Source organism: Pongo pygmaeus, chromosome 5, assembly GCF_028885625.2.
Source record: "Pongo pygmaeus isolate AG05252 chromosome 5, NHGRI_mPonPyg2-v2.0_pri, whole genome shotgun sequence".
NCBI lineage: Eukaryota > Metazoa > Chordata > Mammalia > Primates > Hominidae > Pongo > Pongo pygmaeus.
In genome coordinates, this window is record NC_072378.2 from 167,477,210 (window position 1) to 167,503,988 (window position 26,779).

A 26,779-nucleotide genomic window follows, 5' to 3' on the forward strand; every position below is an offset into this window, starting at 1 on the left:
AACGCTCTGCACAGATTGTGTGCACAGGGCTTTTCAAATGTCTGTCCACGCACAGGAGTGCTTGGACAAAGGCAGCTCAAGAAGAAATCTCTTCAAGAAGAAATGTTGAATTCTCTGATTTCTCACAAAAACATTTATTGCTGAGGGAACCCTTGGTGTGGTATCCTCTCCTGTGTGGGTCTCAGAGTTGTGTCATAAGAGAGACACAGACCTATGATTCTAGTTAAAGGAGAAAATGCATTTGCATGGCAAAATGCAAAAAGTAATGCTAACCCTCAACCAAATCCATGAGGATTTCCCTTTTGCCTCCTCCTGACACAAACACGAGGAGCTGTGGCAGCTCTCCCTGCGGTGGCCACGGGAGGGGAGGACGGCTCTAAGCTGTACTGAATCCTAGGTCATTCATCCGCCTCTCATTCCTGCAGCATCCTTCCCAGCGACACCTTCCTCTTCTGCACTTCTCTTCACTGCACCTACCAACATGCCACACTGCATACTTTTTATTACTCATAATGTCTGCTCAATGCATCATTTCATTAACTCTTAGTTCCACGCTAGCAGGGATTTTTCATTATTTTGTTAACAGGTGAATGGAGCACTCTGTGTTCTGTCCGTGCCTGCAAAACACTGAGAAGCCAGACACACAAACAGGCCCCATAGAACGGGAGCGTTCCCATCATGGAGGCACAAGTCACTCTGACTAATGGTGCTGAAATAATGGAAAATCATCCACCTACCAGAGAGCAGAATTCTTCCCAAGACATTTGTATCAAAGCAGCTAGCGCACTTCCCCAAAGACACTCTGGTAACAAAAGAGGACAAGAATGGCCTGCTGCAACACACACACAAACTAGCATTTATGTACTTGATTTCTGCATATCTCTCTAGCAACTGGCCCAAGACCCTGGAGCCGAGGCCAGCTCCGTGGCCCCCACCAGCCAGCATTAAACTTGCAAACTGTCACCCAAAACACGGTTCACAAAGGAAACTTCACAGCTCACTCTCCTTTTGAGGATGGGCTATGAAAACTCACACTGCGGGACTTCAAACTCATGGTGCCCAGCACAGGCCAGGGCCCTGGTGCCATTCCCCCAGGAAGGGCTGGAGAACACTGCCCTCGTGAACATGCCCACAGAACGCCCAGCAACCAGGCTGAAGAACAATCCCAAACCCAAGCACACTTCCAATTTCAGCGACTTTAGTCACGTCACAGCTTTTAATGAGTGTGTAACATGAAAGGCACAGTTGGGCAGATGCTTGAGGCCACACACACTTACACATCAGCAGAAAGTGCTGGTGCTTGGTTGCTATAACAACAGTGCCACCTAATCTACAAAGAGCTTGGAGGCCTCTCCACACCCAGGGGAGCTACCGCCGTCTCTTGTAACCCTTTGGTATATTGAGACATGCACACACTGACACGGGCATTTTAGGACATTTTTATGCCCCTGACGGCACCACGCATCCTGCGAGAGGGATTCTCTGCCTTCTCCTCTTTAACTTTTCACCCATAGAACGTTAACAAACCAGGCCCACGGCAGACAGGCCTTTGGCTGATGGTCAGTGCACGGCACCATCTCCCTTAGCAGCAGAAACACAGAGTGAGAAAAAGAGAGGTATGAATATTTTCCCTTTTAATCCAGCTTCTGGCACTTTCCGAAGATCTGTCTTTCCTGTCAACCACCGAGTGCAGTGCTGGGGCCCTGAGCCATCCCGCCCCTGTCTCAAATTCATACCCTGAGCACCTAAGTATCCCCTAGGAAGTTCTGTCTCCCATAGACAGGGGTAAACACCCACCCATGCTAGTGTGGTCACTCCCTTCCATTCCACACAGCACTCCGCATTCATGAAATTCCATCCACCGACCTGGATTTTCCTTTTTAAAAAGTCTCTGAGGACAGCCAGCCCTGTGGATGCAGTGGCCTCCGGGGGCTGGTGGCAGGGTCCCTGGCTCTCTAACTGGGTGGCAAAGGCACCTGCCTCGGCCAGCGTGTGCCGGTGTCCCCCGTGCCCCTGGGCCATGCTGGCCTCGCTGCAGACCTAAGACGCAGCCCCGGGCCTGGGGAGTCGGAGGGGAATGGGAGCACTGATGCCAGCTGAGGCCTCTGGGGGTAGGCAGGGTCCCAGGGGCCTGCACTCCTTTCAAAACACAGGCTCTATGGCGACAGACTTAAGAAAAAACGGTGCTGGGCCTCAGCCCCCAGGGACTGCCTCGGAGGAGCCTGCGCTGCAGCAGGGCCCAGGCTGGAGAGCCGCGCACCCGTGCAGCAGGGCCCACCCTGCGGGCCAGGCCCAGACACCCCCGAGGGTCCTCCCGCGCTGCCCCTTCAGACCTCTGCGGCATCTGCTTGAGGGCAGGCCCCGGGAGAGGGGGAGATGACACCTGGGGGCACGCAGGGCTGGGCTTCGCTCTGGATTTAAAGCGGCACTCCACTTCCCTGGCGGCGGTGGGTTCGCGAGTCTGCACCTGACTCCAGTTGAAGACGCTAGAGCGAGCACCCTCAGTACTGGGCCCTCCCTTCCTAAAGCTTAGGGGGCCTGGGCCTTCCCCACCTCTGGGAATGCAGTCTACCTCTGCCTGCCTTTCCTCGTGGGTGCACTGGGCTGTATGAGTCAGCTCAGGCTGCATAACAAATAACAGAGGCTCGTGGTTGAAACAGCAGACATTCACTTCTCACGGTTCTGGAGGCTGGAAGTAGAGATGAGGATGTTGGCAGGGTTGGCTTCTAGTGGGACCTTGCTTCTTGGCTTTGGAGACAGTGTCCTTCCCCCTGTCCTCATGTGGCCCTTTCTCTGTGTGTGTCTGTGTCCTAATCGTTCTTTTTTTTTTTTTTTTTTTTTGAGACAGAGTTTTGCTCTTGTTGCCCAGGCTGGAGTACAGTGGCGCTATCTCGGCTCACTGCAACCTCTGCCTCCTGGGTTCAAGCGATTCCCCTGCCTCAGCCTCCTGAGTAGCTGGGATTTCAGGTGTGTGCCACCATGCCTGGCTAATTTTTGTATTTTTAGTAGAGATGGGGTTTCACCATGTTGGCCAAGCTGGTCTCAAACTCCTGACCTCAGGTGATCCACCTGCCTTGGCCTCCCAAAGTGTTGGGATTACAGGTGTGAGCCACTGCACCCGGCCCTAATCTTCTCTTATCATAAGGACACCAGTCAGATTGGACAAGGGCCCATCTTCAAGACCATTTTACCTTCATCACCTCTTTAAGGACCCTCCCTCCCAATACAGTCCCTTTCTGGGGTCCTGGGCTTAGAGTTCCAACATACATTTGCGAGGGCACAGTTCAGCCTATAATAACAACGGAACCCCAAAGCCTGGGTTTCCACCCTATACTGACTCAGAGAACAAGAGGGTGTGACGACAGTGCCTGGGCACTGCAGCAAAAATGCTGAGAGCTGGCAGCTCCACGTGCAGCACTGTTCTATCTACCTCAGATGTGTGAGGCCGAGGAGACTCTCAGGCCTGCCAAAGCTCCCTAGCGTGTCATGGTTTAAAAATGATCTACCGAAATGTGAGGTTAGAATCCATCGTCTCTACAACCGGTGACTCAGAAAATAGAGACTAATTTGGAAAAGAGCTGTCAGGCCCGACAGAATATTAATGGTGCTGCTGCGGTTGCCCAGTGAGGACACGAGGAACGAAACACAGAACATCACTCGCTCACATCTGAGCCAGAGGCGCTGCTGTGAGTCTCTAAGAAGTATCCGTGTTGCAGCTACTGAGACACGCTTTTTCCTGCCCTTGTCAACTTCCGCCTCTACAGATTTCTTTAGATGGTCCTTTCAGCAAAGATGCCAGTGGACAGCTGGGTGGCCAGTGCCTTGGGGCGCACACAGCCAGCTGGAGTATGCAGGCTCTCCCCAGAGCAGGCAAGGCCACGTGACAAGAACAACACCGAGTTCTCCTCTGAGCTCCTGCACCCCTGCACCCACCAGTCATGTGACCGGATCCAAACTCACTTGTTGAGGCTAATTTCCCATTTCAGTATCTGGGATAAGGACACAGGAAAACTCAGCGTGTGTTTTCCTGTTCTCACACAGTCAACCCAACACTCTGACACCATATGTTAGAGACCTATCAAAGTGTTTATCCTACTCTGTACTCTCAGGCAATACCACATTTCACCTGCAGTCTCCACAGTGCCTGGGGATTTCTCCCCAGCGGCAACCAATCAGTTCTGCACAGACATCAGCAAGATGTTCTCTAATTCAATTCAAATTCTGATGCTACCTACCTGGAGATAGCCTCAGATTCCATAAGTTGAGGGCTCAGTCCCAGAAGACTACCTCTCACTTCAGATGCCAGTTGCAAGCCCCAGGCTGTAGCCTGTGCTTTTAACCAACTGGCTATAAATAGGGGTTCCTATAACCCCCTCCTTATCTTCAACTAATTTGCTAGAGCAGCTCACAGAACCCAGGAAACCACATTATTAAGGTTTGCTGGTTTGCTATAAAGGATATTACAGGACACAGATGTGCACCAAACGGAGACGGACATGGGGTAAAGCATGGGCAAGGATGTGGAGCTTCCATGCCCTCTGAGCAGCACGACCCTGCAGGATCCTCCAGGTGTTCAGTAATCCAAAGCTCCCCAGCCCCAGTCCTTTTGGATTTTTATGGAGGCTCCATTACATAGACGGGCTTGATCAAATCATTGGCCATTGGTGATAAGCTTGGCCGTCAGCCCCTCTCCTCTTCAGCCCCTCTCCTCTTCCTGGGGGTTGGGGGTGGGGATGAAAGTCTCAACCCTCTAATGCTGCCTGTGGTCTCTGGGGTGACCAGCCCCCATCCTGAAGCTACCCAGGGGCCCTCAGCCACCAGTCGTCCCATTCGTGTACAAAGGACACTCATCACTTTGCCGATTCCAAGGGGTTCAGGAGCTGTATATCAGGAAACGGGAAGAAAGAGCACATGTATATATTTTGGTATCGCAGATACCAAAAGCTGGGATACCGCCTGCCTCACGGATTGTCAGGAGCACTCAAACATAATGGAATGGCCCAGCTGGAAGACACCTTAGAGGCTGTCTATTTCAAACTTTTGCACACTGACAATGTTCCACAACATCCTTCACAAATGCACATCCGCATGTCTTAGCGACGCAAGCCCGACTCACAGATTTCCAGCTTTGCGCAGCTGTGCGTGGCCTCGCCTCCTCCTCCTCCCAAAGCTTCCTGCCCCTCCCCCCCCATTCCACCACACAGACTAAGGCAGGTGGCTGGGCAGGGGGAAGGGGGATACTGAGTGGGGAAAACAGACAGGGTGGTGGAAGTGGCCACACAGTCAGCATCGGAAGCAGAGCTGGCATGTCCCTTCTGAGTCCAGCCCGGCTTGAGTCAGCGGGGAGGGGCAGGGAGGAGGGGGCCTTCCAGGGAGAAGGCAGGGGCCGCACCAAGTGCCCCTGAGGTGCCCGTGCCAGGGAGAAGGTGGCTTCCTGGAGCCCCACTCTGTGCTACTGTGAAGGGCAGTTCCATCCGCCTACGTTTTGTTAGTTCTGTGAGCTACACAGGATTGGTGTGCACTGCAGTGCTGCAGAGACATCGGGCATGCTCCCTTCCTCTGTCCTCAGCTTCTCCCTGGGGTGGGTGCTCACCAGCCCAGGGCCCCACCCCAGCCCTCGAGGTCCCTGGGATTCCCTGAGTTCTCACCAGCCTTGGAGGCCCCAAGTCACCCCACGCAGTGCACGCACATCTGTGACACACTCCTCCCACACAGTCTCCCTCAGCCCCTCTTGACCCTCCGCCTCCTCAGACACACGCCTTCCTGGGGCCTGTATTTGTCAATCCCCAGACATCCCTAGCTGCTTCCTACATGCCCAGGCTCTGCGCTTGCTGGCCCAGGAACCGCCCTCCATGCCTCTTCTGACTCTGTCACAATGGAGGTTTCTGCATCTGTGCTGTCTCCCCTTGTACTGTGACTGAGGACCGCAGGTGCCACCCAAGCCCGAGGTCCTTGAGCATCCCTTGTGCCTAGAACATGCCAGGCACGCAGCACAGATGAGTGTCATTGGTCTGGGACGTTGCCACGGAAGTCTCCAGCCCTCATGCACGAGAAAGAGGAGAGTGACAAGGACCATAGTGAGGAGGTCAGGAACTCTAGCTGAGAACTGGTCTAAAGCAATGGAAATGGGAAATTCTGTAAATCCAAGCTCTGCTCCTTGGGATCATTTAGAAACTGGCTGAGGGCTGAGACATCCCTCTTGCTGCGTAGACTGTGATCATATTCAGGAGGAAAAGCACAACTCTCTGAGGGGACAAATTCTATTTGCCTAAACAGAGGTGAGGCTGCTGACACTCTAGAAAGTGTGAAGTGTGCTTTTGTGACCGAAGCTGGCCTCTGCATCCCCTAACTTAGCACCTCACAAAGTTTATAACCCTCATGCAATGCCCCCGAGCTGCAGGTGACGGCCCGCCTCCAGGTTCAGCAGTGAAATAGCTGTAAGATCTTACAGCATTACTTCTGCAAGTCAGCCGGAAGTTTTGCCAGCCTCTTGCTCCTCCCTGAAACCTCAGAAAGCCTGCTTCCAAGCTGCCTGCTTGTTCTTCCCAAGGTGGAGGCAAGACCAGCGCCCTCTGGCCAGGTGCGTTCAGGAAGGGGCAGAGATTACACAGGAATTCAGATGAGTTCTAGGGAAGGCAGCTGCCAGGATCCTGTCAAATGCACAGTCACAGGAGGGCTTCCCCTGAGTTGGCCCTGAGTCAGCCAGCTGGGCTGTGGTCTGCTCCGCAGCAGGAGGCAGCTGAGCAGAGCCTGTAACCCCTCAGGGGAGGCAAAGCTGCACCGCAGGGCGTGGAGGAGGTGCAGGCCGGCCAGCCCAAGGCAGATAACAGATGGCAACAGGGGCTTGGGGCTTGGCGTCTCTGCTGGCCTAGGTGTCTGGAACAGCTGGGCCGCCATTGGAGCCATGGAAAAAGAGGTCCAAGTGTCTGAGCTTGGAATCAAGGTATTCCCAAGTTTTCTGCTCGAAGCCCCGCAAGTTTCCATTTTCCACCACAGCCAGTTGGATCGGACTTGGCACCATTCACATCCTAGTGAAGTCCAATAGTTAGCCGATTTGGGGATTATATGCAAAGCCAAACAGTGGCACAGACTCTAGGAAATCTACAGAACGAACAGAACATGTCTTCATGACGATTCAAGGTCAGGCCCTGTGGACCAAGGACAGCATGGAGCACAGAGGCCAGACGCCGTGGAGCACTGAGGCCAGACTCCGTGGAGCACAGAGGCCAGACGCCGTGGAGCACAGAGGCCAGACTCCGTGGAGCACACAGGCCAGACTCCGTGGAGCACAAAAGCCAGACGCCGTGGAGCACAGAAGCCAGACTCCGTGGAGCACACAGGCCAGACTCTGTGGAACACAGAGGCCAGACTCCGTGGAGCACAGAAGCCAGACTCCTTGGAGAAAGGGGCCCCAGAAGACAAAAGGGCCAGCACAGGCCAGCCGAGGAGTACCTGAGACCTCAAAGGCGACACCAGGTCCATTTGTACCTGGGTATTCAATGCCTCAAGTGCATTTGTTAGAAGTTAGATAAAATCAATGCTTATTATTTTAAATAAAGACATTGTTTCTCACTATTTTAATCATTAATAACCTGTGATCTTCCAGATGGGCCAGCCTAGCAAATTGGGCAGTATAGCCACAACCTGGGTCCTCTGTGAGTATGATGAAGACATCACAGAGTAAACAGCCTCTGAAACATAGGTCTGTGAAGTGCATCCACAGTCACCAAAGAGCAAGACCAGAGTACACAACTTTTACCTACCTCAGCTTCACATTCAAGAGTGAGGGGACACACTGAAGTCTAGAGAGGCAATTTAGAATAAATGGAAAGAGAAACCTTAAGAGACAGAAAGGCAGAGAGAGATTTTTCAAAATCTTATTTTATAATTAGTAAAAATATAGGAATATAGTCACTTCAAAAGGTGACATTAGCTAAGAACATTAATGGGTTATTAAATATTTAATTCAAAGATGATAGACCCATAATGATGATTAAGGTTATTATAGAAGAGGATGATTCTTGGTGTTAGAGATCATTTACTCAAACCCTTGTATTTTAAAAGAAAGAAAGACTGAGACTAACAGAGTTAATTGATTTCTCTCAAAGGTAAAGCACGGATCAGAACCTGGTTCTCCCACCTGCTGTCCCCACACCATTTTATGTGGTTATTAGCCTCTCCCCCTGACTCTCCCCATAGTTTTGTGCTTGTTGTTGCTGGTTTCTTGATAAAATCTGCATCAAGTAGATGGATACTCTTGGGGTAATGGTGGCCCACTCCCTAACCACTGTGTTAAGCCTTGTATACTCTGCTGAGTAGGTAAATATTTTTGTCCCCTAACTCTGCACCTGGATTTATTTGCTGTGAAATGCAGGGCCCATTCCTACCAACTATAAGCAATTTATTCTGTGGGTTTAGTCACGGCGGAGGGCAGAAACAAGATACCGCTCCTTTTATGTGGCATTAAAAACAAACTCCTCTTTGCTGGTGACCCTGTTTCTGTAGGAAGTGTGTGGTTTACCTAGAGCAAAGGGGCTGGCTGTTCTGCCAGACTTAAGCCAGATGTAGGGCTCCATCTATCTTGTTCACGGTTTTACCCCAGTCCCTAGCTGGTATAACCGGAGCACCCAGTAAAGAAGAATCTACGCAAGGGAAGAACAGTCGCCCTCAGGCTGAACAAGGAGACGCCACCTCTGCTTATACAGCAGCACTCAAATGACTTTCTCTGTCCATTCTTCACTAAACTCCTTAAAAATAAAATTTTAGTTATTACTTCAGAAAATTAACCTCTGTAAAGTATCAATAATATACTTTAAAACATGTGTAATGCTGTTGGAATTTTTTTCTCGTCTTATATTAAACACAAAATGTCCTATATTTATATAAAAAATCACCGTGTTGACCTTTTCACATGTTCTTCCACAGCTATCTATTAATACTATGACATCATATTGCAAAAACAAATACACACAGCAACTCAGATGTTTGATAATAAAATCACACAGCAGTTTAAAAATTCATCCACAGGGACATCAAGTTAACTGTTGTTATGATGAAAGTTTGTCACCTCCCTACAAACACATCTTGTTATTTAGATTGTGTTAATGTGTTGTGTTATTATAATAAAGCCCTTATTACTACACTTATTGTGGTTGTTAAACAGTCATTAGCAACTACGAAACTGGGAAAATACACTGAGCTGCGTTGCCCATGAGCTATCATGGTTAATAATGAAAACAGATCAAGAGATCTGGGATCCTCTACAAGAAGATGCCGACTTCCCCGAAATTTCAAGAGAGATGACGGTCAGAAATGTACTAACCCAACACAAGCATGATGAGGAACCCAAATTCTGGAAAATGCCCTTGGCCATGCTTGAACTTGATCTGTAATGCTCTCCTGTGCCGTCCGTCTTCCCGTGAGAATCCAGCCCCGAGCCCCAGCTACACAAGACCTCAGTCTCCCCGAGGCCCGAGGTGCATGCAGTGATGACTATGCCTGGGACCGCCTCAGTGCCTGGAAAAGTTTCTCAGACACAATTCTCACCTATTTTTGCATTTCCCACATCATGTATGTTGGAAGAATCTTGAATAAACAAAAGCTACCACTTTTAAAAACAACTGACAGTGTTTTAAAACTTAGGCTCTATTATTAATCAGGTGTGGCAGGGCAACAGGTCAGGAGACAACTGTCAGCGAAAAGAGACTTTGTTACTCACAGATCCCAAGAGAGGTGGCCAAGCCCTGGGGACCACTCAGGGATGCAATGAGCCTGACTGGAGGCAGAGGGGTGCAGGGACACCTGGGCAGGGGCCTTTCACGTGGCTTCCGGGGAAGGAACAGGTGAGCCAGGGTGAGCCTGCAGGACTGCTTGGTATGGGCAGTTCCCGTGGCCCCTGCTGCACAGGGGGTTGCCCTCGCTGGCTGGTACTGGGCCCTGGGAGGATTAGGGCAGGAGGATGTGGCCCAGAGAGTGAGAGTCCATAAAGGAGGTGGTGGGGGTGGGCTCTGGTTTGCATTTGAAAAGTGCACTCCTGGGTGAATTGCCTGCTGTGTCTGGGAATTCGAAACCCTGGGGGAGCAGCCTCTCCAGGGCCAGCAAGCCTCCCCCTGCTCCCCACCAATGTCAAAGCATCAGATGCGGAAAATGACAAGTCCCGGTTAGTGTAGACAAGTAGAGGTCCCTTTCCCAGTCCTCAGGCTGGTGTGCTGCACCCTCCCAATGCCATGTTTGACCGTTGTGGTCTCAGGGAAGGGCTCTGAGATGGGTGTCCAGGGCGGCAGGTTCAGGCCCTGCCCTGTCGCTCACTTGCCACCGGGTGAACTTGGGTCAGGAATCTCAACTCTCAGCCTCAGCCTCCTCATGTGTGCAATGAAGGGGTTGGGCTCTGTGATTTCAATGACCCCTTCCAGCTTCCAGATTCCATGAGCCCCTCCTCGTAACCTGGAACACAGAAAATCTACAATCCTGTGCTTGTCAAGGAGCCCAGACCCAGGGCCACTGAATTCCAACAAATGTATGATTCCCTCAGCCAAAGCTGCGAAGGGCAGCTTGGAGGTTTGCATCCACGCATACTTCTAGGTGGCCTCAGATGGCCCCTGGGGTGAAGGCAGATCTTCCAAGGGCAGCTTGCTGACCTCTGCAGTGTGGATTCCCAGTAGGAGTGCTTTCTCTGCTTTCTGTTTTAGACTTACTGCCCCAGCCTACAACCCCGGGCATGGCAGAAACCTTATGAAGAAATGCATTGCACCTCCTAGATGCAAACTGTTCAGGGTGTTCACTCCTTTATATGGTGAACTCTCTAGGAGGACCAGCAGAAGATGTTTCTCACAGGGCTCAGAACAGAAAGAGATGTGTTTACCTACACAACCGGGGTTTATTTATTTATTCGTTTTGCTTGTTTTGTTTTTATGTTTCCAGTCTGCCCTGCGGCGCTCCACTCCTTGAGAATCCAGCAATCTCAGAGTCACACCTAGGCCCACCTTCCACCCCGAGGGCTGGGGGTCCTTTCGACATGCACCATGGCTGCTGCGCTCGGCCCAGCTTCCTAACACTCCTCCTCCTCCTTTCCTTCACCTAAACAGACGCACTTACTGATTGGCTTAGCCTCGTATGGAATATAGGTAAGTTTACTGACATCTTCTGGACATAAGATGGGGTGTCGGTAAGGAAATACCCCCACTGATGTGACTTTATTTAAATCAAAGCAAACAGCTGCATGAGAAGCTGATGTCAAGATGTAACAGACTCAGGGCTGAGCTGGGTAAGGAGCTGGATTCACACTTAGAGACCTGTCTGTGCTTCTCACGTGTGGATAAGCCACTTGTTTTCTTTATGCTCAGTTTTCTTAATTCCAAAAGTTGAAGTAAACAACTTTCGTTCCTCTTATATAATTATTTAAAATAATATTATTTCAGGAGTAATTTCAAAATAAAATATAAATATTCCTTAAAATTATATTTTGTAGCCGAGGTGGGTGGATCACGAGGTCAGGAGATCGAGACCATCCTGGCTAACACGGTGAAACCCCATCTCTACTAAAAATACAAAACATTAGCTGGGCGTGGTGGCGGGAGCCTGTAGTCCCAGCTACTCGGGAGGGTGAGGCAGGAGAATGGCGTGAACGCAGGAGGTGGAGCTGGTAGTGAGCCGAGATTGCACCACTGCACTCTAGCCTGGGCGACAGAGCGAGACTCCGTCTCAAAAAAAAACAAAAACAAAATGTGCACACAGCTGGAAAGTCACAGATTTTCTTTCAAAATAATGTTATACCCATGGGTCTGTCAGTGATTTCTAGAACACTGCATTTCATATTTTTTCTTTTTAAAAGGAATTACACGAGATACACTTAACAGCAATTTCTCAACAGATTGTAGGAGCAATTAGCATGACCTGGTTTGGATTCTAATCTGATGCACTCTGATTACATGTGATTATAAACATGTTTGGGTTGACTCACTTAAAAATGGGCAATCTTGGCTGGGTGTGGTGGCTCACACCTGTAATCCCACCTCTTTGGGAGGCCAAGGTGGGTGGATCACCTGAGGTCAGGAGTTCGAGACCAACCTGACCAACATGGAGAAACCCCGTCTCTACTAAAAACACAAAATTAGCCGGGCATGGTGGCGCATGCCTGTAATCAGCTACTTAGGGGGCTGAGGCAGGAGAATTGCTTGAACCCGGGAGGTGGAGGTTGTGGTGAGCCGAGATGGCGCCATTGCACTCCAGCCCAGGCAACATGAGCAAAACTCCATCTCAAAAAATAAAATAAAATAAAAATAAATACTAAAATAAAATGGGCAACCTCAATGGTGGGAGGAATGAGGAGTGTTTAATGGGAACAGAGCTCCAGTTTGGGATGATGAAAACGTTGTGGAGATGGCAGTGGTGGTGACTGCCCAGTGTGAATGTACTTAATGCCGCTGAACTGTGTGCACTTAAAAATGGTTAAAACCGAAAAATCTTATGCACATTTCACCATCACATAAAAAAAAAGCAGAAACAATTTTTTTAAAGGGCAAACTGCTAGCTCTTGAAGAGTTGGTTCTCTTCACCCAAAACTTTACCTTTTAGTAACAGTAAAAATAAATGTCAGCTTTGTCATATTTTCTCCCCTTTGCTTCTGCACTTGCAGAAAGATTACGGACACCCTTCCCCTCAGTTGTCAAAATATACTTGGGAACAGAAACATTAAGTTTTCTTGGGCTCAAACACATCCTCAAACACAAGATAAATTAAAAACAAGGCAAACTTCAGCCAGACATGAGGACCTGTTCTTGGCACCGCTCCGAGACCTGTGTTCATGATCTGTGAGATTCCACTCCGCCCAGAAAACAGCTTGCCCCTGGCCACCCAAGCTCTGTCACACCCGTGATTTCCCAGCAGTAAATAAAAACTGCCAAGCTCACTGGGACCCCCGTTTCCCGCAAGCCCTCCCTTACCTTTCTGAGGAACAGTTTCTGCAGCTTCTTGTGTGGCAGCCTGATCATCATGATGCGCTCCCCAGGGCCCGGAGGCCGGGCTCCCCTTGCCGTCCAGCCATTCTGCCAGGGCAGCCGCCACTCCTTTTATCACCTCCTGGGCTGCTGTGCCCACCCTCGTCACCAGGCAGCCACCCCGCACACCTCCTCTTCCCTCCCCTCACCCCTCTCCAGGCAGCCACAAATTCCCAAGCCAGGAGTCCTGCCCCTCATAGGCACCAGCTGTGAGTTGAAAATGCTCTGGCTGCAGACAAAACCCCCACTTTGCAAACTCAGAAGCAAAGGAGAGAAGCTGAGAAAACCTCAGCCCCGAGGCTGGCCATCTCCTCTGATGCGAATGCGAAGTTCCTCATGCTGCTCCGAATCCCAGCAGGCTGGAAGACAACATCTGGCAGAAGCCAGCAAAGCAGAAGCGTCACTTAGAGGCAATCAAATGTCAGAAACCATCAAAGACACTCTGAGGGGCAGGACTGAGGTCCTCCTCAATGCATACCTGCCCACTTGCCCACAGCCAGGCTGGCAACGTGCCTTAGCAGTGCATGAAAAGTCACTTTGGTCATTCTCTGTGTCACTTAAACTGAAAGGAGGAGGCAGTGGTAGGAGGAAGGTGAATGAAAATGGTTGCTTATTTCTTCAGGTGGCGCTGGGTCAATGAATGCACACCAAGGGTGCAAGGATGGCATCACCCTATATTACCCCTCCAGATGATGCCTGCACCCCGGAGACACAGGCACGTGCACATGCACGCATGTTCTCTCTACAACCTTTTCCCGGGCTAACTTGGAAGTTGTCCTCTCTGGCTAACATAAACATTTGCTTTGTTTTCCTGATCAAAACTGAATTCCCACGTTTCCAGAACATCAGCCCCTTTCTTGCTTTCACTTGCCATGGAGCCCTGCCTTGGTTCCGCCAGAAGTGTCCAGGGCTCCGTGTGATTGGCAGCCGCTGAGTGCAGGCGGCAGGTTCAGAGTCAGACCCAGGACACTGGCGGAGTTTCCTTTGTTTACTGGTATAGCTTCTTGTTAATACATAAATAGCCTTCTCCTCTGAAAACCTACAGATGCAGCAGAAGAGATCTACCAACTGACAATCGCCTTTGAGGTGACAGACAATAGAGGCCACGGCTAAGCATGCAGGTGTGGAAATAAACAGATATAAAAACATAGGACGTGAAAAGAAGGAAGCAAAGGCAAAGAGGAAATTGAAGACTGAAATGGACAGAAATGACCATGATTTAAGGCAGTGCAGTGCTAAAAGACGGGGACCTGTCCACTCCTTCCTTACTCCAAGACATTGAGATAAAGAATATTTCCTTCCTAATCAGACAGAAATAGTTGAAGTGCAATTGTCCTTTCTCCAGTGGTTGCTATTTCAGGAAACGGGTTCTACCAAAACAACTTTTCACCCGTTTCGTGGCTTCCAGAGCACACATGGCGTATGTTCTTTCCCTTGAATGCAGAGCTGATTAAAACTCATTTATCCAGGTCAATGTTGCATTCGTGTGTGTGTGTGTGTGTGCACGCGTGTGTGTGCCTGTGTGTGTGCCGGTGTGTGTGGTCTACACAGATACATACATACTTCAGGTAAATAACACTGAAAGGAGCCTTGGTCAGTCCTTCAGAGGGACTTTCTAAGGGATCATTTTTATTAACCCTACTTTCCACTATAGGAACTTTATTAAGAACCTATAATGTAACATTTTTAGAAACACATGCCATACATCTGCCATTATATACACATTTTTTTCTATTCTGGAGCCGTTGGCAAATATTACTTCTAAGCAGAATGGTCACACTTCTGAGCTGTTACTTTGAGAATAGAGCACAGTTTGTTCACAGGCCAAGTTATGGCAACAGAAGAAAATGCCTCTGTCTTCCAAAATTTCTCAGTTACCTTTTGCTACTTTTGCTGGCCCAAAATAATAACACGGGGAGATTAATAGAAAATAAGGCTCTTTCTAGTCTCACCAAATTTCGTATCTGTGATTTTGAGTCTCAGCACTGCTGGTGTGTTTCAGTCTTGACTTCTTTCTGTGAAGTCATCAGGAGCTTTAAAACAATCCCAGTTCTATTTCTTTTCTCCAAAATGAATCCACATCCACATTTCACCTCTTTGAAAATGCTGGATCTTAAAATATATGTGCAGCCTTTCACAGAAATAGGCACTCCTGCTTCCTGGAAACACACTGCTGGCGTCTTCTCACACCCCCTACTGCTAGCTGCAGCCTCAGCTCCTGCGGAAGACACAGCCGCAGCCCAGTCCGTATCCTCACCCAGTGGTCAATGCAGCGCCATTCCCACCATTGTACAGAGAGGTTTGTGCTTGGTGAAGCCCTACTGCAGGGGATTTCTGAGTGTCGAAGGAGGACAACATAAAATATTTTCCTGAAAACTTAACTCTGTGGTCCTTCATAAATACTTTGTTTTAATTTTAAAATATGTAGTATTCAGGCTCGATTGAGATTTAGAAATTTTTACTAAATTTTTGTTTGAGGGTGTGGTGTTGGGGCCCCGGTATTGTTTCAAATACACAGGAATAAAAACGGAAGGTTTCTTTTGGCTATCTGTAACCTATTCAATCGGTTGGCAAAGATGCGTAGCTCATGTAGGGCAATGTTCCCAGCTTAGGCAAATCAGGGGCACCTGGGGAATGGCGATTTGGAGAGAGGAAGGTGGGCTCATTTTGGTGAACAAATATTTCCTTAGGTAATTTTGCACACAGAGTAAAATTAAAAGGCTTCTTAAGAAATTGTGTTTACAATTGTGTAAACATCTTCTTTTAAGGATATATTGAGCTGGTCTAATCCCCAAAGGAAAAATACGTGAGTCAGGCAAAGCAATTGAACTACATCAAAGATGAGCTCACCAAAGTGATCTACTGGATGTCAGGGTGATAAGATCATCGCACAGAGTACGTGGGCAGCGCCCCGACCCCCATCGCGGTCTGGTTTGAGACTGTGAGGACTCCAGGTTGATTCTATCGCTCCTGGCAACAGGAAACTAGCATAGGTTAGATTAGTGCAGGCCACGGAAAGCTTGAAAATGGCTCGGCCAAAAATGCTCATCTTTCCTGCACCACATGTTTTGCTGGAATCGCTTAAAATAGCCTGCTCACTGGCAATCCCTCTTCCCATTTCCAACCTGATGGCAACGTGCATGGATACTGAGCTGGGGAAAGGAGAATCGGATGGGGGAAATGGAGACGCAAAGGGTCTGAATAATCCTCACCTACAGTCATTTGGTTTTTGGTATCTGTATTTACAGTTATCCTAAATGCAATTCAATCCAAACTTCCATAAGAATTAAAAGGAAATTTTCCCGGACTTGGTACTTTTGAAAGTGTGTTAGCAAAATAAATCAGGCCTTTGGTCTCTGGCTAAATGGTGGTCATATGAGAGCTAGTGGGTTTGCAATGGAAACCTTTCATTTTTAATGGCATTTAATTGCAGGTGGATGTGAGTTTGTGAACTGAATGTTGTCGTGGTGATGATGGCAAGAAATTGCCTTTTATTTATTTCTGAGACCGAGTCTTGCTCTGTTGCCCAGGCTGGAGTGCAGTGGTGCGATCTCGGCTCCCTGCAACCTCCGCCTCCTGGGTTCAAGCAATTGTTGTACTTTAGCCTCTCAAGTAGCCACCACACCCGGCTAAATTTTGTATTTTTTGTAGAGACAGGATTTCACCATGTTGCCTGGGCTGGTCTCGAACTCCTGACCTCAAGTGATCCGCCCGCCTCAGCCTCCCAAAGTGCTGGGATTACAGTCATGAGCCACCACACCTGGCTGCCTTTTATTTTATGCCATGGGGAAATCATCATAACAATCTTGGCTTACTCATCTACCAAATACATTTTTAAAGACATTATTTTGAAAACATCTCTGGCTAACTGGTGAAAAGCAGCTATTACTGTGTATTGGCTATGGCTTTAAAAGCATTGCTATTGTTGTCATGTGAGCATCCACCTTCCAGCAGCAGAACCAAAATGCTCACACAATTCAGCCCAAAGAATAAACAACCACGACACAGCAGAAAGCATCTGTTTTGTGTTTCCATTAGACCATCAGCATCTCAGCCTGGAAGCAATATTTTGTGTCTTCCTCTGAAAAACCTAGTAGTTCACTTCCGTATCTTTGGACCCATAGAGAATCAGATGGATGATTTTAGCCTGTGTTGAAGACATCACTGGGAGTGAGTTGTACCTTTCCCCTTCCTAGGTCCCGGGGAGATAGGAAGGTGGGACCGCATGGCTGTGTCCTCCCCATTGGGAATGGAGTAGAAGGGAAGTGTTTCCTCGCATTTGAGGCAGTGTTGAAGGCGCAAGTTATCCCCTGCACCCCAGTCTCACGGCGAGAACAAAGAGCCCAGGGAGGGTAGAGCTCCAGATGGGGCAGCCTCGTCTCCCAGCCCCCTGGACCTCCAAGAAAGTGGCCGAGGATAGCCCTGCCTGTGGCCTCATGGGAAAGAGGCCTTGCAGACAGGAGTGAGAAGCAGGCCCTGTCATGTGGAGGCCCTGGTGTCACCACAGAGGTACACGGTCTGTCCCATCTGGACCAAGACAAGTGGCAGCAACCTTAGGTACTGGTTTCACCAAAAGGAAACTGAGGCCACACATCCCAGGCACTAGGACAGTGGTGTCCCTGCGTCCTTCCCTCCCTCAGTCTCCCCACATTTTACCACATTCTCCCTCAGACGCAAAACCGAATCATGGCCTCTCTTTACCACTTAGTGATGTCAGCTCAACCTTAGCACCGTTCAAGGCAATTGGTATATGCATGTATGTGTTCATGCAGCGTGCATGTGTGTGTTTGTATGTCTATGCGTGTGTGTGTGTGTGCATGTTAAACGGAGGAGGGAACATGAAGTTCAAACTCCCCCATGGCACCTGGTGTAGTCCCTGGCACATGGAGTGTGTAAAGTCATGTTCTTAAGTGAAAGTATCTTGGGAAATTGGCCTCATTTTCCCTTACGGAGCTGATCTCGAATCACTCAGGATCTCGCGCTGGGCTGTAAGCCGGCACCAGGGTTACAACCTGCTGTGCACCACGGACCCTGAGAGACTCAGCCTCACATGAAAGTCCTGTTTGCTCCCAGTTCACAGGTAAATAAATCAACAGCTCCATGGAGAAAGAATAGCACCTTCCCATCCTGTCCACTCCCAGGAAACGACCTTCACTTCTGCTGCGACTTCCAGGAGCTAACAAGCAAAGGGGAGCAAGCCATGACCCTGAGCCCTGCACCACGAGATTTGAGGCCTGTGGGCACCGAGGCTACTGCAGAGCACAGGTGGAAACACAGGTACATAGGTGACTTTCCATAGGTCAAAGAAACGGTTTCACATGCTTCTGTGATAATAGCTGCAAGCATGAATAAAGTTCAGTTTTCTTTGGAAGGTATTGATGGGTTCAGCGGCTCTCCTCAATGCATGGATAGCAAAAATATAGTTACTATAAGGTGGGGTCTGTGATTTATTGTTATTACATTTCAAACAGAGAGTCTTAAGCTAAAAATATTTGGGACCCAGTAACTGAAAAGTCCTAGCAGCAGTATCAGGATCATAGAAGGAATCACATTTCCTGCCTTACAGTTTTGGTTTCCAGGCTTAGCTGAAGCCTGTTAGATGGCATTCGCTTAGCATGGAAAAAGCAAAGCCAAGAATAATTTTAAATTCTTTTGGAGTCATTAAAGGGTTACATTAAGAAAATGGAAAAATGTTATTTCCACAAAATAAATTGCAAGAGTAAATTATCTTTGATTTCAGCAAATGTCTGCATCATAGAATCACAGTTAAGACCCTAAAGCCACACGGCTCAGTTCAAATCCGTGACTCCCCTACTTGGCTGTGTCACCTGGTACAACTTAATTGCCTCCATGCTCTCATCTGTAAAATGGGAGAGAGTGGCAATGAGAGTGACTACTTCATCTGGTTGTGAGGGTCAAATGAGTTCACATTGCAAGGTGCTTAGAACATACTGAGTATTCTACAACGATTTACCGAAGAAAAGCAAAAGAAAAACACGAGCAAGGAAGGGAACCCTGGATTTCCTTGGGGGAACAACCTTGGAAACCAAAAGTTAATTAAGAAAGAGCTGTCAATTTCTTTACCTCCTCCCTGTATAGATAAGAGCATTGAGAAAAGGCATTTTGTAAGTAGTGAGGCACCACACAGATGAACGGCGACGACCTTGTTAGTTTGCTGTTACAAATCAAGTCCCAAGGGCCCCATGATAATAACCAACTGCAAACGATCCCAGCAAAACTAGAGCTGTGCCTGTCCGTGTACCTCGAGAAAGAGGGGCGCACCCAACAGTCCTTTAAAGATTGTTTTCAGATCCATGACGGCACGACCGGCCTTGTCTATGTCCGTCACCAAATGCTGAATTGTGTGGCAGACACAACACTGTCCATGACCTGCTGTAAAGCAACTTCTGTTAGGGTTCTTGTTGTTCAGCTAGAAAGAATGCGAAGTGTTTGGGGAGTTGTGAGCGTGAGGAATTGCCATGTGCGGGGCTTCTGAGTGCCCCGTGCTTTGCATCGCGGCCGGCTCTGAGGACCACGCGGTGCTGGGACTCCACTCCCACTGGGGAGGGCGTGAGTGAGAGGGTGAGGGAAATGAGGCTGAGCCCCAGCTCAGAGCTGGGAAGACCCCTGGGATCGCACGCCACAGTGTGCTCAGGGTCATTTAAGGCCAGCGACATTTTAGTGATGGGCAGAGGGAAGGACACCAGGGGGCGCGTGAAGAGGAAGACGGTGAGGCGGGAGGAAGAGTGGGAGGCTCTGCCCAGGGTGGCCGAGGAGCAGGGTGCTTCCTGAAGGAAGGTGTGGAGAATGGCAAGCTCTGAGGAGGTGCTGGAACGCAGGGATCAGGTCTAACAACACGGGGCCTGCGCTTCCCTCCTCGCAAGACAGCTCAGTGAAGCTGAAGGAGTGAAATCCAGCCACAGTGAGAAGGTGGACAGGGGTGGTTGCTGGAGGAGGCCATGCCCCAGGCCCAGGTGGGGAAGCAGAGTAGGGCAAGGAGCAGGGGGTTGGGAAGGGGCCAGGGTCCCTGTCACTGACCACACTGGGTGTGGCTGTACTTCCCCAGGCACAGCCGGGTGCCCTCACTCTGTGAAAAACAAACCACAAGGAGCCTGCAGCCATGAGCCCACAACCCCTGACAACGCGAGGAAGACACGCCACAGGGACCGGGACAGCGGCCACCATGGTGATGCCTACAGCCACGCAAGCACCTGTGTAAACACACGCTACAGTCACGTGCTACGTATTTCACACATTTACACACTACACAACGTGTGCGCGTTCACATATGTATGTATCAACACACATATGCAGGAAAGACAAAGCACTTCGGCGGCCTTGACGTTATCTCTACCGAGTTCTGTCCTCTCAACATATGCCCACGGAGGTGGCATGACCTTCCCAAGACCAAACGGCCAATGGGGCGACCCCGCCTGGGTCTCTCAGCTCCAGCCTGGGGCTTTCCCCTCCCTGCCAGCTCCAGGGCAGGTCCACCGCACTGAACAAGGAAAGGACCCAGAAGTTAGGCCACATGAAGAGAGCCACAGCCCTGAGTGAGCCTCCACGTGGCCGGCCAGCATGGGTAGTGTGTGCAGCATCTCTGGACTCATAAACAGTGCTCCTGACGCTGGACTCCACAAAGCCGAGTGCCATGAGAAGCTCCCAGATGTTTCCAGGGCTGCAGGTCAGCAGGTGTGCCCAGCACGCCAGCCCTCAAGTAGAGGACGCTCCAGGACGCGTGGTGACAACCCATGGCCACAAGCACAGCCAGCCCTCCTTAGCCGTGGCCCCTGCACCTGCTCCCACCTCCAAGATCCCTGCTGCCCGCTTAGTGTGGGGTGAAATAGGTTCCTTATTGCAACCGCAGCTCAGGGACGGGCGCAGTGTGGTCCAAGACACAGAGGCTCAATAAATCCTGCAGTAATAACAAGAAAACAACTTTGTTTAACTTTTAGTAGATTATAAAGGATAACCATCATTCCCTATAGCTCTTATTTTCTGAGACCTTGATGTAGAAAGTGCTGGCTTAAAGTGGTGTAGAAGGTGCAAGATGTGGAGCTGGCATTTAAAGAAGAGAATTCAAAGAGCATCTTACTTTTTTGAAAGACATGGGGCTAAGCATCACATTTTAGATGCACAACTGAGCAATTTACTTCATTTGTTTTGGGCTTCATCTCCTCATCTGTAAAATGGCAATACTAATAGTGATATAAAGAAACAGTGATTATGAAAAATTGGCTGGGGCAATGGCAGGCACTCAGTGACTACCAGCTTTTCTGAACAAGGGAAGGGAGGCTGAGTATATACTCCCTTCACGCTAACACAGTCCTCCAGCCTGTTAGGAACAAAACACTTCCTGTTTTCTAGTTCATTGAAGGTCAATATCATAATGGCTGTGATTATGATATGAGAAATTCTCAGGGTGAATTACAAATTCCAGACAAAACATTCCCTTTGGGTAGCCTGAGGTGTATAATTATCATGATGACGTCTTTTGGGTTGCATTGGTAAGTGGCAGTGACTTGTTTGATTAATGGATTGAATATTTCTTTTCATGTCACGGAATAGAGGATACCTTCAATTGCTGAAATTGCCTGAGATACAAGACTTATCCATGTTACTAAACCCAAGATATATTGAATAACTTAAATCTGTACTGTATCATCACCCAATGAGTATAGTACCATTTAAAAATTTTTTAGGATAAGCTGAGCCTTAACTTTAGGCCTATAACTTCAATTATATTTAATTTTCAAATATAATTATTGTACTAGTAATATAGATTTCTTTGGAAATTATTTTAAAAATGAAGAAAATAAAAATTACATATAATTGTACAACTTAATGAAAAGCCTTGGTAATTTTTGGATTTGTGTGTATGTGTGTTTTCCTTTCAAGCTTTTTCTAACAATCTTGCCTGTTTCTATGGGAGTTAGGAGGTGGGCTATAGCTGAATATGATAAAACTTTGGATCTACTTTTTTTTTCCCTAAAATTAATGTTTGATTTTTCTCCAGCTATCCCAAAAAGACATTTATAAGTATGACCTCAATCAAAGGATTTTTCTAGCTCAAATTCTGACTACAGCACTATTTTCTGCTGAAGTGCAATGCACAGATTTTGAAAGCCCACCCAGTTACTCAAGTAACTACAGGAATGAAACAGAATTTGTCTCTTCAGCGGTTGTTTGGGGATGGAACGCAGAAGCACAGAGGTTGCGAGGTACTCCTTTTTAGCTGCAGGTATTTCCTTTTGCTGCCACCCCTGTTCTGGAAGCTTCCCTAGGCACCCCACTCGCCCCACAGTGTCCGGACCCAGCTGCGTGGCCCTGCGGGCCTAACGTGCCTCTCCTCCCTCGCCTTTGTTTACAAGTCCGAGGAATGTGCCTCTCCTCCCCGGAACCCTGCTGCACCCAGAAGTCTGCACCAACTTACCCCAGAGAGTGAATGAAGGTCCCTTCCTTACCTGGGGGCTGCCCTAGCAAAGAGGAAGGGCTCAACTACCTGCGGGAAGAGCCAGCTCCACCGTGGAATTTTTGTCTCTGAAAACAGACTGAAGAACCAGACTTTTGTATTTTATTCCCTAGACTCTGCCCAGTTTTTAATGTAGCCTATCACCTCCCCATGAGCAACGCCATCAGAAAGCAAAATACAGCTGCGACTACCGTCTCACATGCTTCAGCTTGCAAGGCAGAGGCACGGAACAATTTGATGAAAAAGACAGAGGAAAACAGAAAAATCATTCCTCTAGCCAAGACTACGAAGGCCGCGTGGATCAATGTGGTCCAGAGGTGAAAGCGTGGTTAGAGGAAGACGAAAAGGAAGGAGAAGCCAGCTCGCGCTCCCTTCAGGATCTTACTCGGAAAATTAATTTTGTGACTCAGCTAAGCGCTGCTGCTGTCACCCAGGAGCCCTTCAGACTGGGCTCCACTTGCCAGCAAGCCTCAAAGGGACCCAGGAAGGGTGAACATTCGGCCGGAATGTGTTGAGCGTCCACAATGTTCCAGGCTTAGCCCCTGCACTGCAGCTCCCTAAGTTGCTTTGCAAAGGACTGAGTTTGGGTCACCTCATTATTTTATCTGCATATCAGGTTACTTGACAAAAGAACATATTGTTTCCCAAATTATTAAGAACTAAAGACAATACTTCCGCAAACACACACACACACACACACACACACACACACACACCCTGGTGTCAGGCAGCCGGCCGCGACAGAGTGTGTAGGGATTGCTAACCACAGCAGAGCCTGCTCTCACTGGTGTAAACCTTGGGGGTTGTATTGTTCCAAGACCGTGGAGTCTGCCTCTGTGTCCCCACATGTAAAACCGCTACCTTGGCCACCGCTGCACCATAATAAGAGTGCTCACATTTCTGTCCTTCCAGTAGCAGGAAATCTGAGGAACAATTACTTTTTCTTTGTTCAAGTCCCACCCAATCGATAGATGATGGATCAATGCAGCTCTACACAACAGGGCATGTGTGTTCACTTCAAAGCCGTAAGAAAAGGGAAGAAAGAGGAGGAAACCCAGAGAGGGCCTCAGCGGGCAGCAGTGGCCCTGGACGAGCTCCCCCTGTTCTGGTTGAGGTTGGATATGGACAAAAGAAAGCATCCTCCCCTTGGAACTGGAACCTCCTTTGTGTCTTTTCTAAAACTCATTTTTTTATAAAGGCAAATAAATAAAGAGTGAAATCATGATGGAGAAAGAGGACATACAATTAGCTGTGAAACTAGAGGCACCTTGTAGGACTTATTAGGCAAAATCCATGAAAGACGCTGACCGCTGTGTTAGTGCCACCCATGCTTCTGGGACCATCCTGGTGAGCGGCCCAGTGTTCCTTAGCCAAGTGGCAGGGACAACTGCCTCTGCTTCAGAGGCTCAGTCTGTGTTAGGAGTTTCAGCAGGAGACTGGTATAACAATCTGTTGAACATCAGCTTTTGTAGAGTTTTTTAAAAAATATGTACAGAGAGAAGTGGGTAGGGAGGGAGAGAGAGAGGAAAACAAAACAAAACAAAACCAGAATGATCAGCAGAGGGAGAGTTAAATCCTTCACTTGGCAATCACTGCTGCCTTCCTACCTTGTCAGACTTGCTGGGCTGCTCCCGGGTGATGCTGTGTGAGATCTGATTTGCTTTTTTTATCCTGAACCTACGGGGTTCCTGTCTATCAAATTCAAGGTGAATCTGGAAACACTGCCAGGAGTTTAACCTGCTCTGGGCCTAAAGGCAGTGGAGGGGATTTTGCTGGCCCTCAGCCCACAGAGACCCTGTGGGCACATGGCTCCGGGGGTTCTCCCATGCTTTGACCCTAGGATGTGACTGGACACAGGGTCCTGGCAGAAACAGCCGCTCTCCTGGGAACACTTTCCAGTTCCAACTATGGCACTTATGGTTAATGCCTGTGCCAGCCTGGCTGTTGATTTAGGAAGGAACGACTCTCCAAGGGCACCCACACCCTACCCTGGCCCTGAACTCAGTGAGCGGCACCCATCAGACCCACGGTTGTGCCATTGGCCCAATGTTCACTGCTATGACCAAGAGAGGAGAAACACCCAGTATTGGAACGCATCATCTTTATTTGGAGTGCCCAGGCTAGGTGTGGATCGGGATGATACAGATAATAATAAAACTTCTTCATTTGCCAAGAAACACAGTTCATCACACATTTGGATAAAGCCACATCAAGTTTCGCTAAGAATCGCCAATTACAGCTTGACTCTTTTTTTCTTGGACAGATTATGGACCAGACTGACAAGAGATTATGAGAAAGGAATAGAAGACTGTGTTCCTCCAACCCCAGCAGACCTTGTTTGCTGAGTTGATTTAAGTTAGGATGTAATCCAAACCGGGATTCAGGCATTTGCCTAACCCCTTAGCTGAAACAGTCAGAACCAGCTTGAGATTCTGTGTGCCCACCCCTCACCTTTGCGTGGCTGCCATCAACCGTACAGTTCAAAACACAAGTTCCACGTCCAATAAGGAAACTCAATTCATGCAAAATGCGTTCAGAGAGAGTAGTACCACAAGTATGGAAAAAGTAAAACAGTGGAATTCAAATGTCAAGCATTGTTGGCAATGGAATGCAGTAGGGACCTCTCTTCCAGGATTTGGGACCACCTAAAACCAGGTGGGACTCAGCCTCTCCCGTCAGGGACTTGCAGGCCCCGGTGACGGGGCGAGAAAAGGCGACTGCATCCTTGTGCAGTGCCCTCCCTGGGCAGCTCTGAGGGCCACCCACTGCCCAGCAAGACTCCTGTGGCAGAGCTCATGCTGTTCTCATAAGACATTTTTAACCTTATTACTATGATATTTTTGCTTTTTAGCTTCAGGAAAGCTGCCAGAAAATCAGGAGTATTTTTGTTTCACATGAACTATAGCATAGTTTAAGGTATCAACGTAGATGAACATAAGCTCAACCAGAAACCGAATTCCAATGACCCGTTTGGCACCTACAAGGAGCAGGCCCATCTAGCCTGCTGTGACTGCTGCAGAGGCGCGGCCCCAAGGATGATCAATCCCATGGTGTCACAACCACACGTGGCATGACTACCGACGTATTACATTTCACCTGAGTGTTGCAGCCCAAAGCACTGAAAACAGCCATTAAACTATCTTTAAAAATGTCTTATTAATAAAGGTATTAAAACCAGATAGATGCTTGAAATAGGAGAAATCTACCTCCATCTAAAATTATCTATTTTAGTCCTAATTCCTAGAAAAGCTGTTGCTGAGCCATACACACTAGAGTCTGAAGGCTGGCCAGCCACCAACCTGCAAATCCCAAGGGCAGACACAGCCCCGGGCAGCTTCAGCACCCCACATTTGCCTTGCTGTCATGGCTCCCTTCTGCCTCTGGTAATTTCAGCTTATTTTGAAGGCACATCATAGTTTTAAAAGGAATATTGGACATAAAGTGATGCAGAGATTCAGAATCAAACTCAAATCATAACGCATGGCAAGATGACATCCTCAGTTTAGCATGCAAGGCAGCCCCTGCTGTACAAGGACATTACTGCACAAAGCACTCGGATTCCCCACAGGATGCCAAAAAATTCACATTTTCCTGTGGAGTGGTCCAGCCTTCTAAAAGCTCTTCACAGCTTGCCTTGCTGGACTCTGGGCACCGTGAAACAACTCAAAAAATTGAAAAAGACTTCATGTTTAACTTAAAAAAAAAATGTAACTCACATGAGCATGGAAAAAAACAAACCCATAGGAATGCTTCTTACCTCTGCGGATCCAGCTACCTTTGTCTTGGAGGCAGCTGAGTCACTTTTGCCCTGTGAAAATGGAAACGAAGAAAGAATTCCTTTAAGTCACAGGACATATTTACAGTCAGCAACTTCATTAGCAAGGGCATTACTACCATACTCACCAGGCCTGTGAGCTTTTTGTTTCTAAACATTAATCTCCACATAATTTTAAATAATTGGAGGAGTTTCTTTCGCGTTCAGGAAGACCTTTAGTGAAAGCCTACAGAAGAAAGGAACTTGCGACTTTTGTGCAACTTTTAAAATTTAGCCAAAGGAAGTGATGGTGCGCCCATCACCAACCTCAAACCTCAACGGAAAGAAAGTCACTCTTTCAAGCTCCAGATGTACAGCATTTATCTTCCGAGCTGCACATCAGTGACGAGCAGGCAAATGCTTTCAGGTGACTCTAAACTCTAACAGGCTCATTCCAGCTATTTTAATCTGTAGATTTCATCTTCATCTGTAATACGCTCGCATACACCTAGTTAAAATTCCAATCATGCTTGGTCCCAGGGCTTAAACCCGGAAGCG

At 48.5% G+C, this 26,779-nt stretch overlaps 1 protein-coding gene across 2 annotated transcripts in view; it reads right to left on the reverse strand.

Moving 5' to 3' along the window:
* The window catches only part of RPS6KA2 (ribosomal protein S6 kinase A2), a 444,300-nt gene that overhangs the window by 326,570 nt on the left and 90,951 nt on the right, over positions 1-26,779 (reverse strand). For both annotated transcript variants that reach the window (XM_054491090.2, XM_054491089.2), the window contains one exon: positions 26,225-26,275. In XM_054491090.2, coding sequence (XP_054347065.1) covers positions 26,225-26,275 — 51 coding nt within the window. The remainder of the gene's footprint in view (positions 1-26,224; positions 26,276-26,779) is intronic.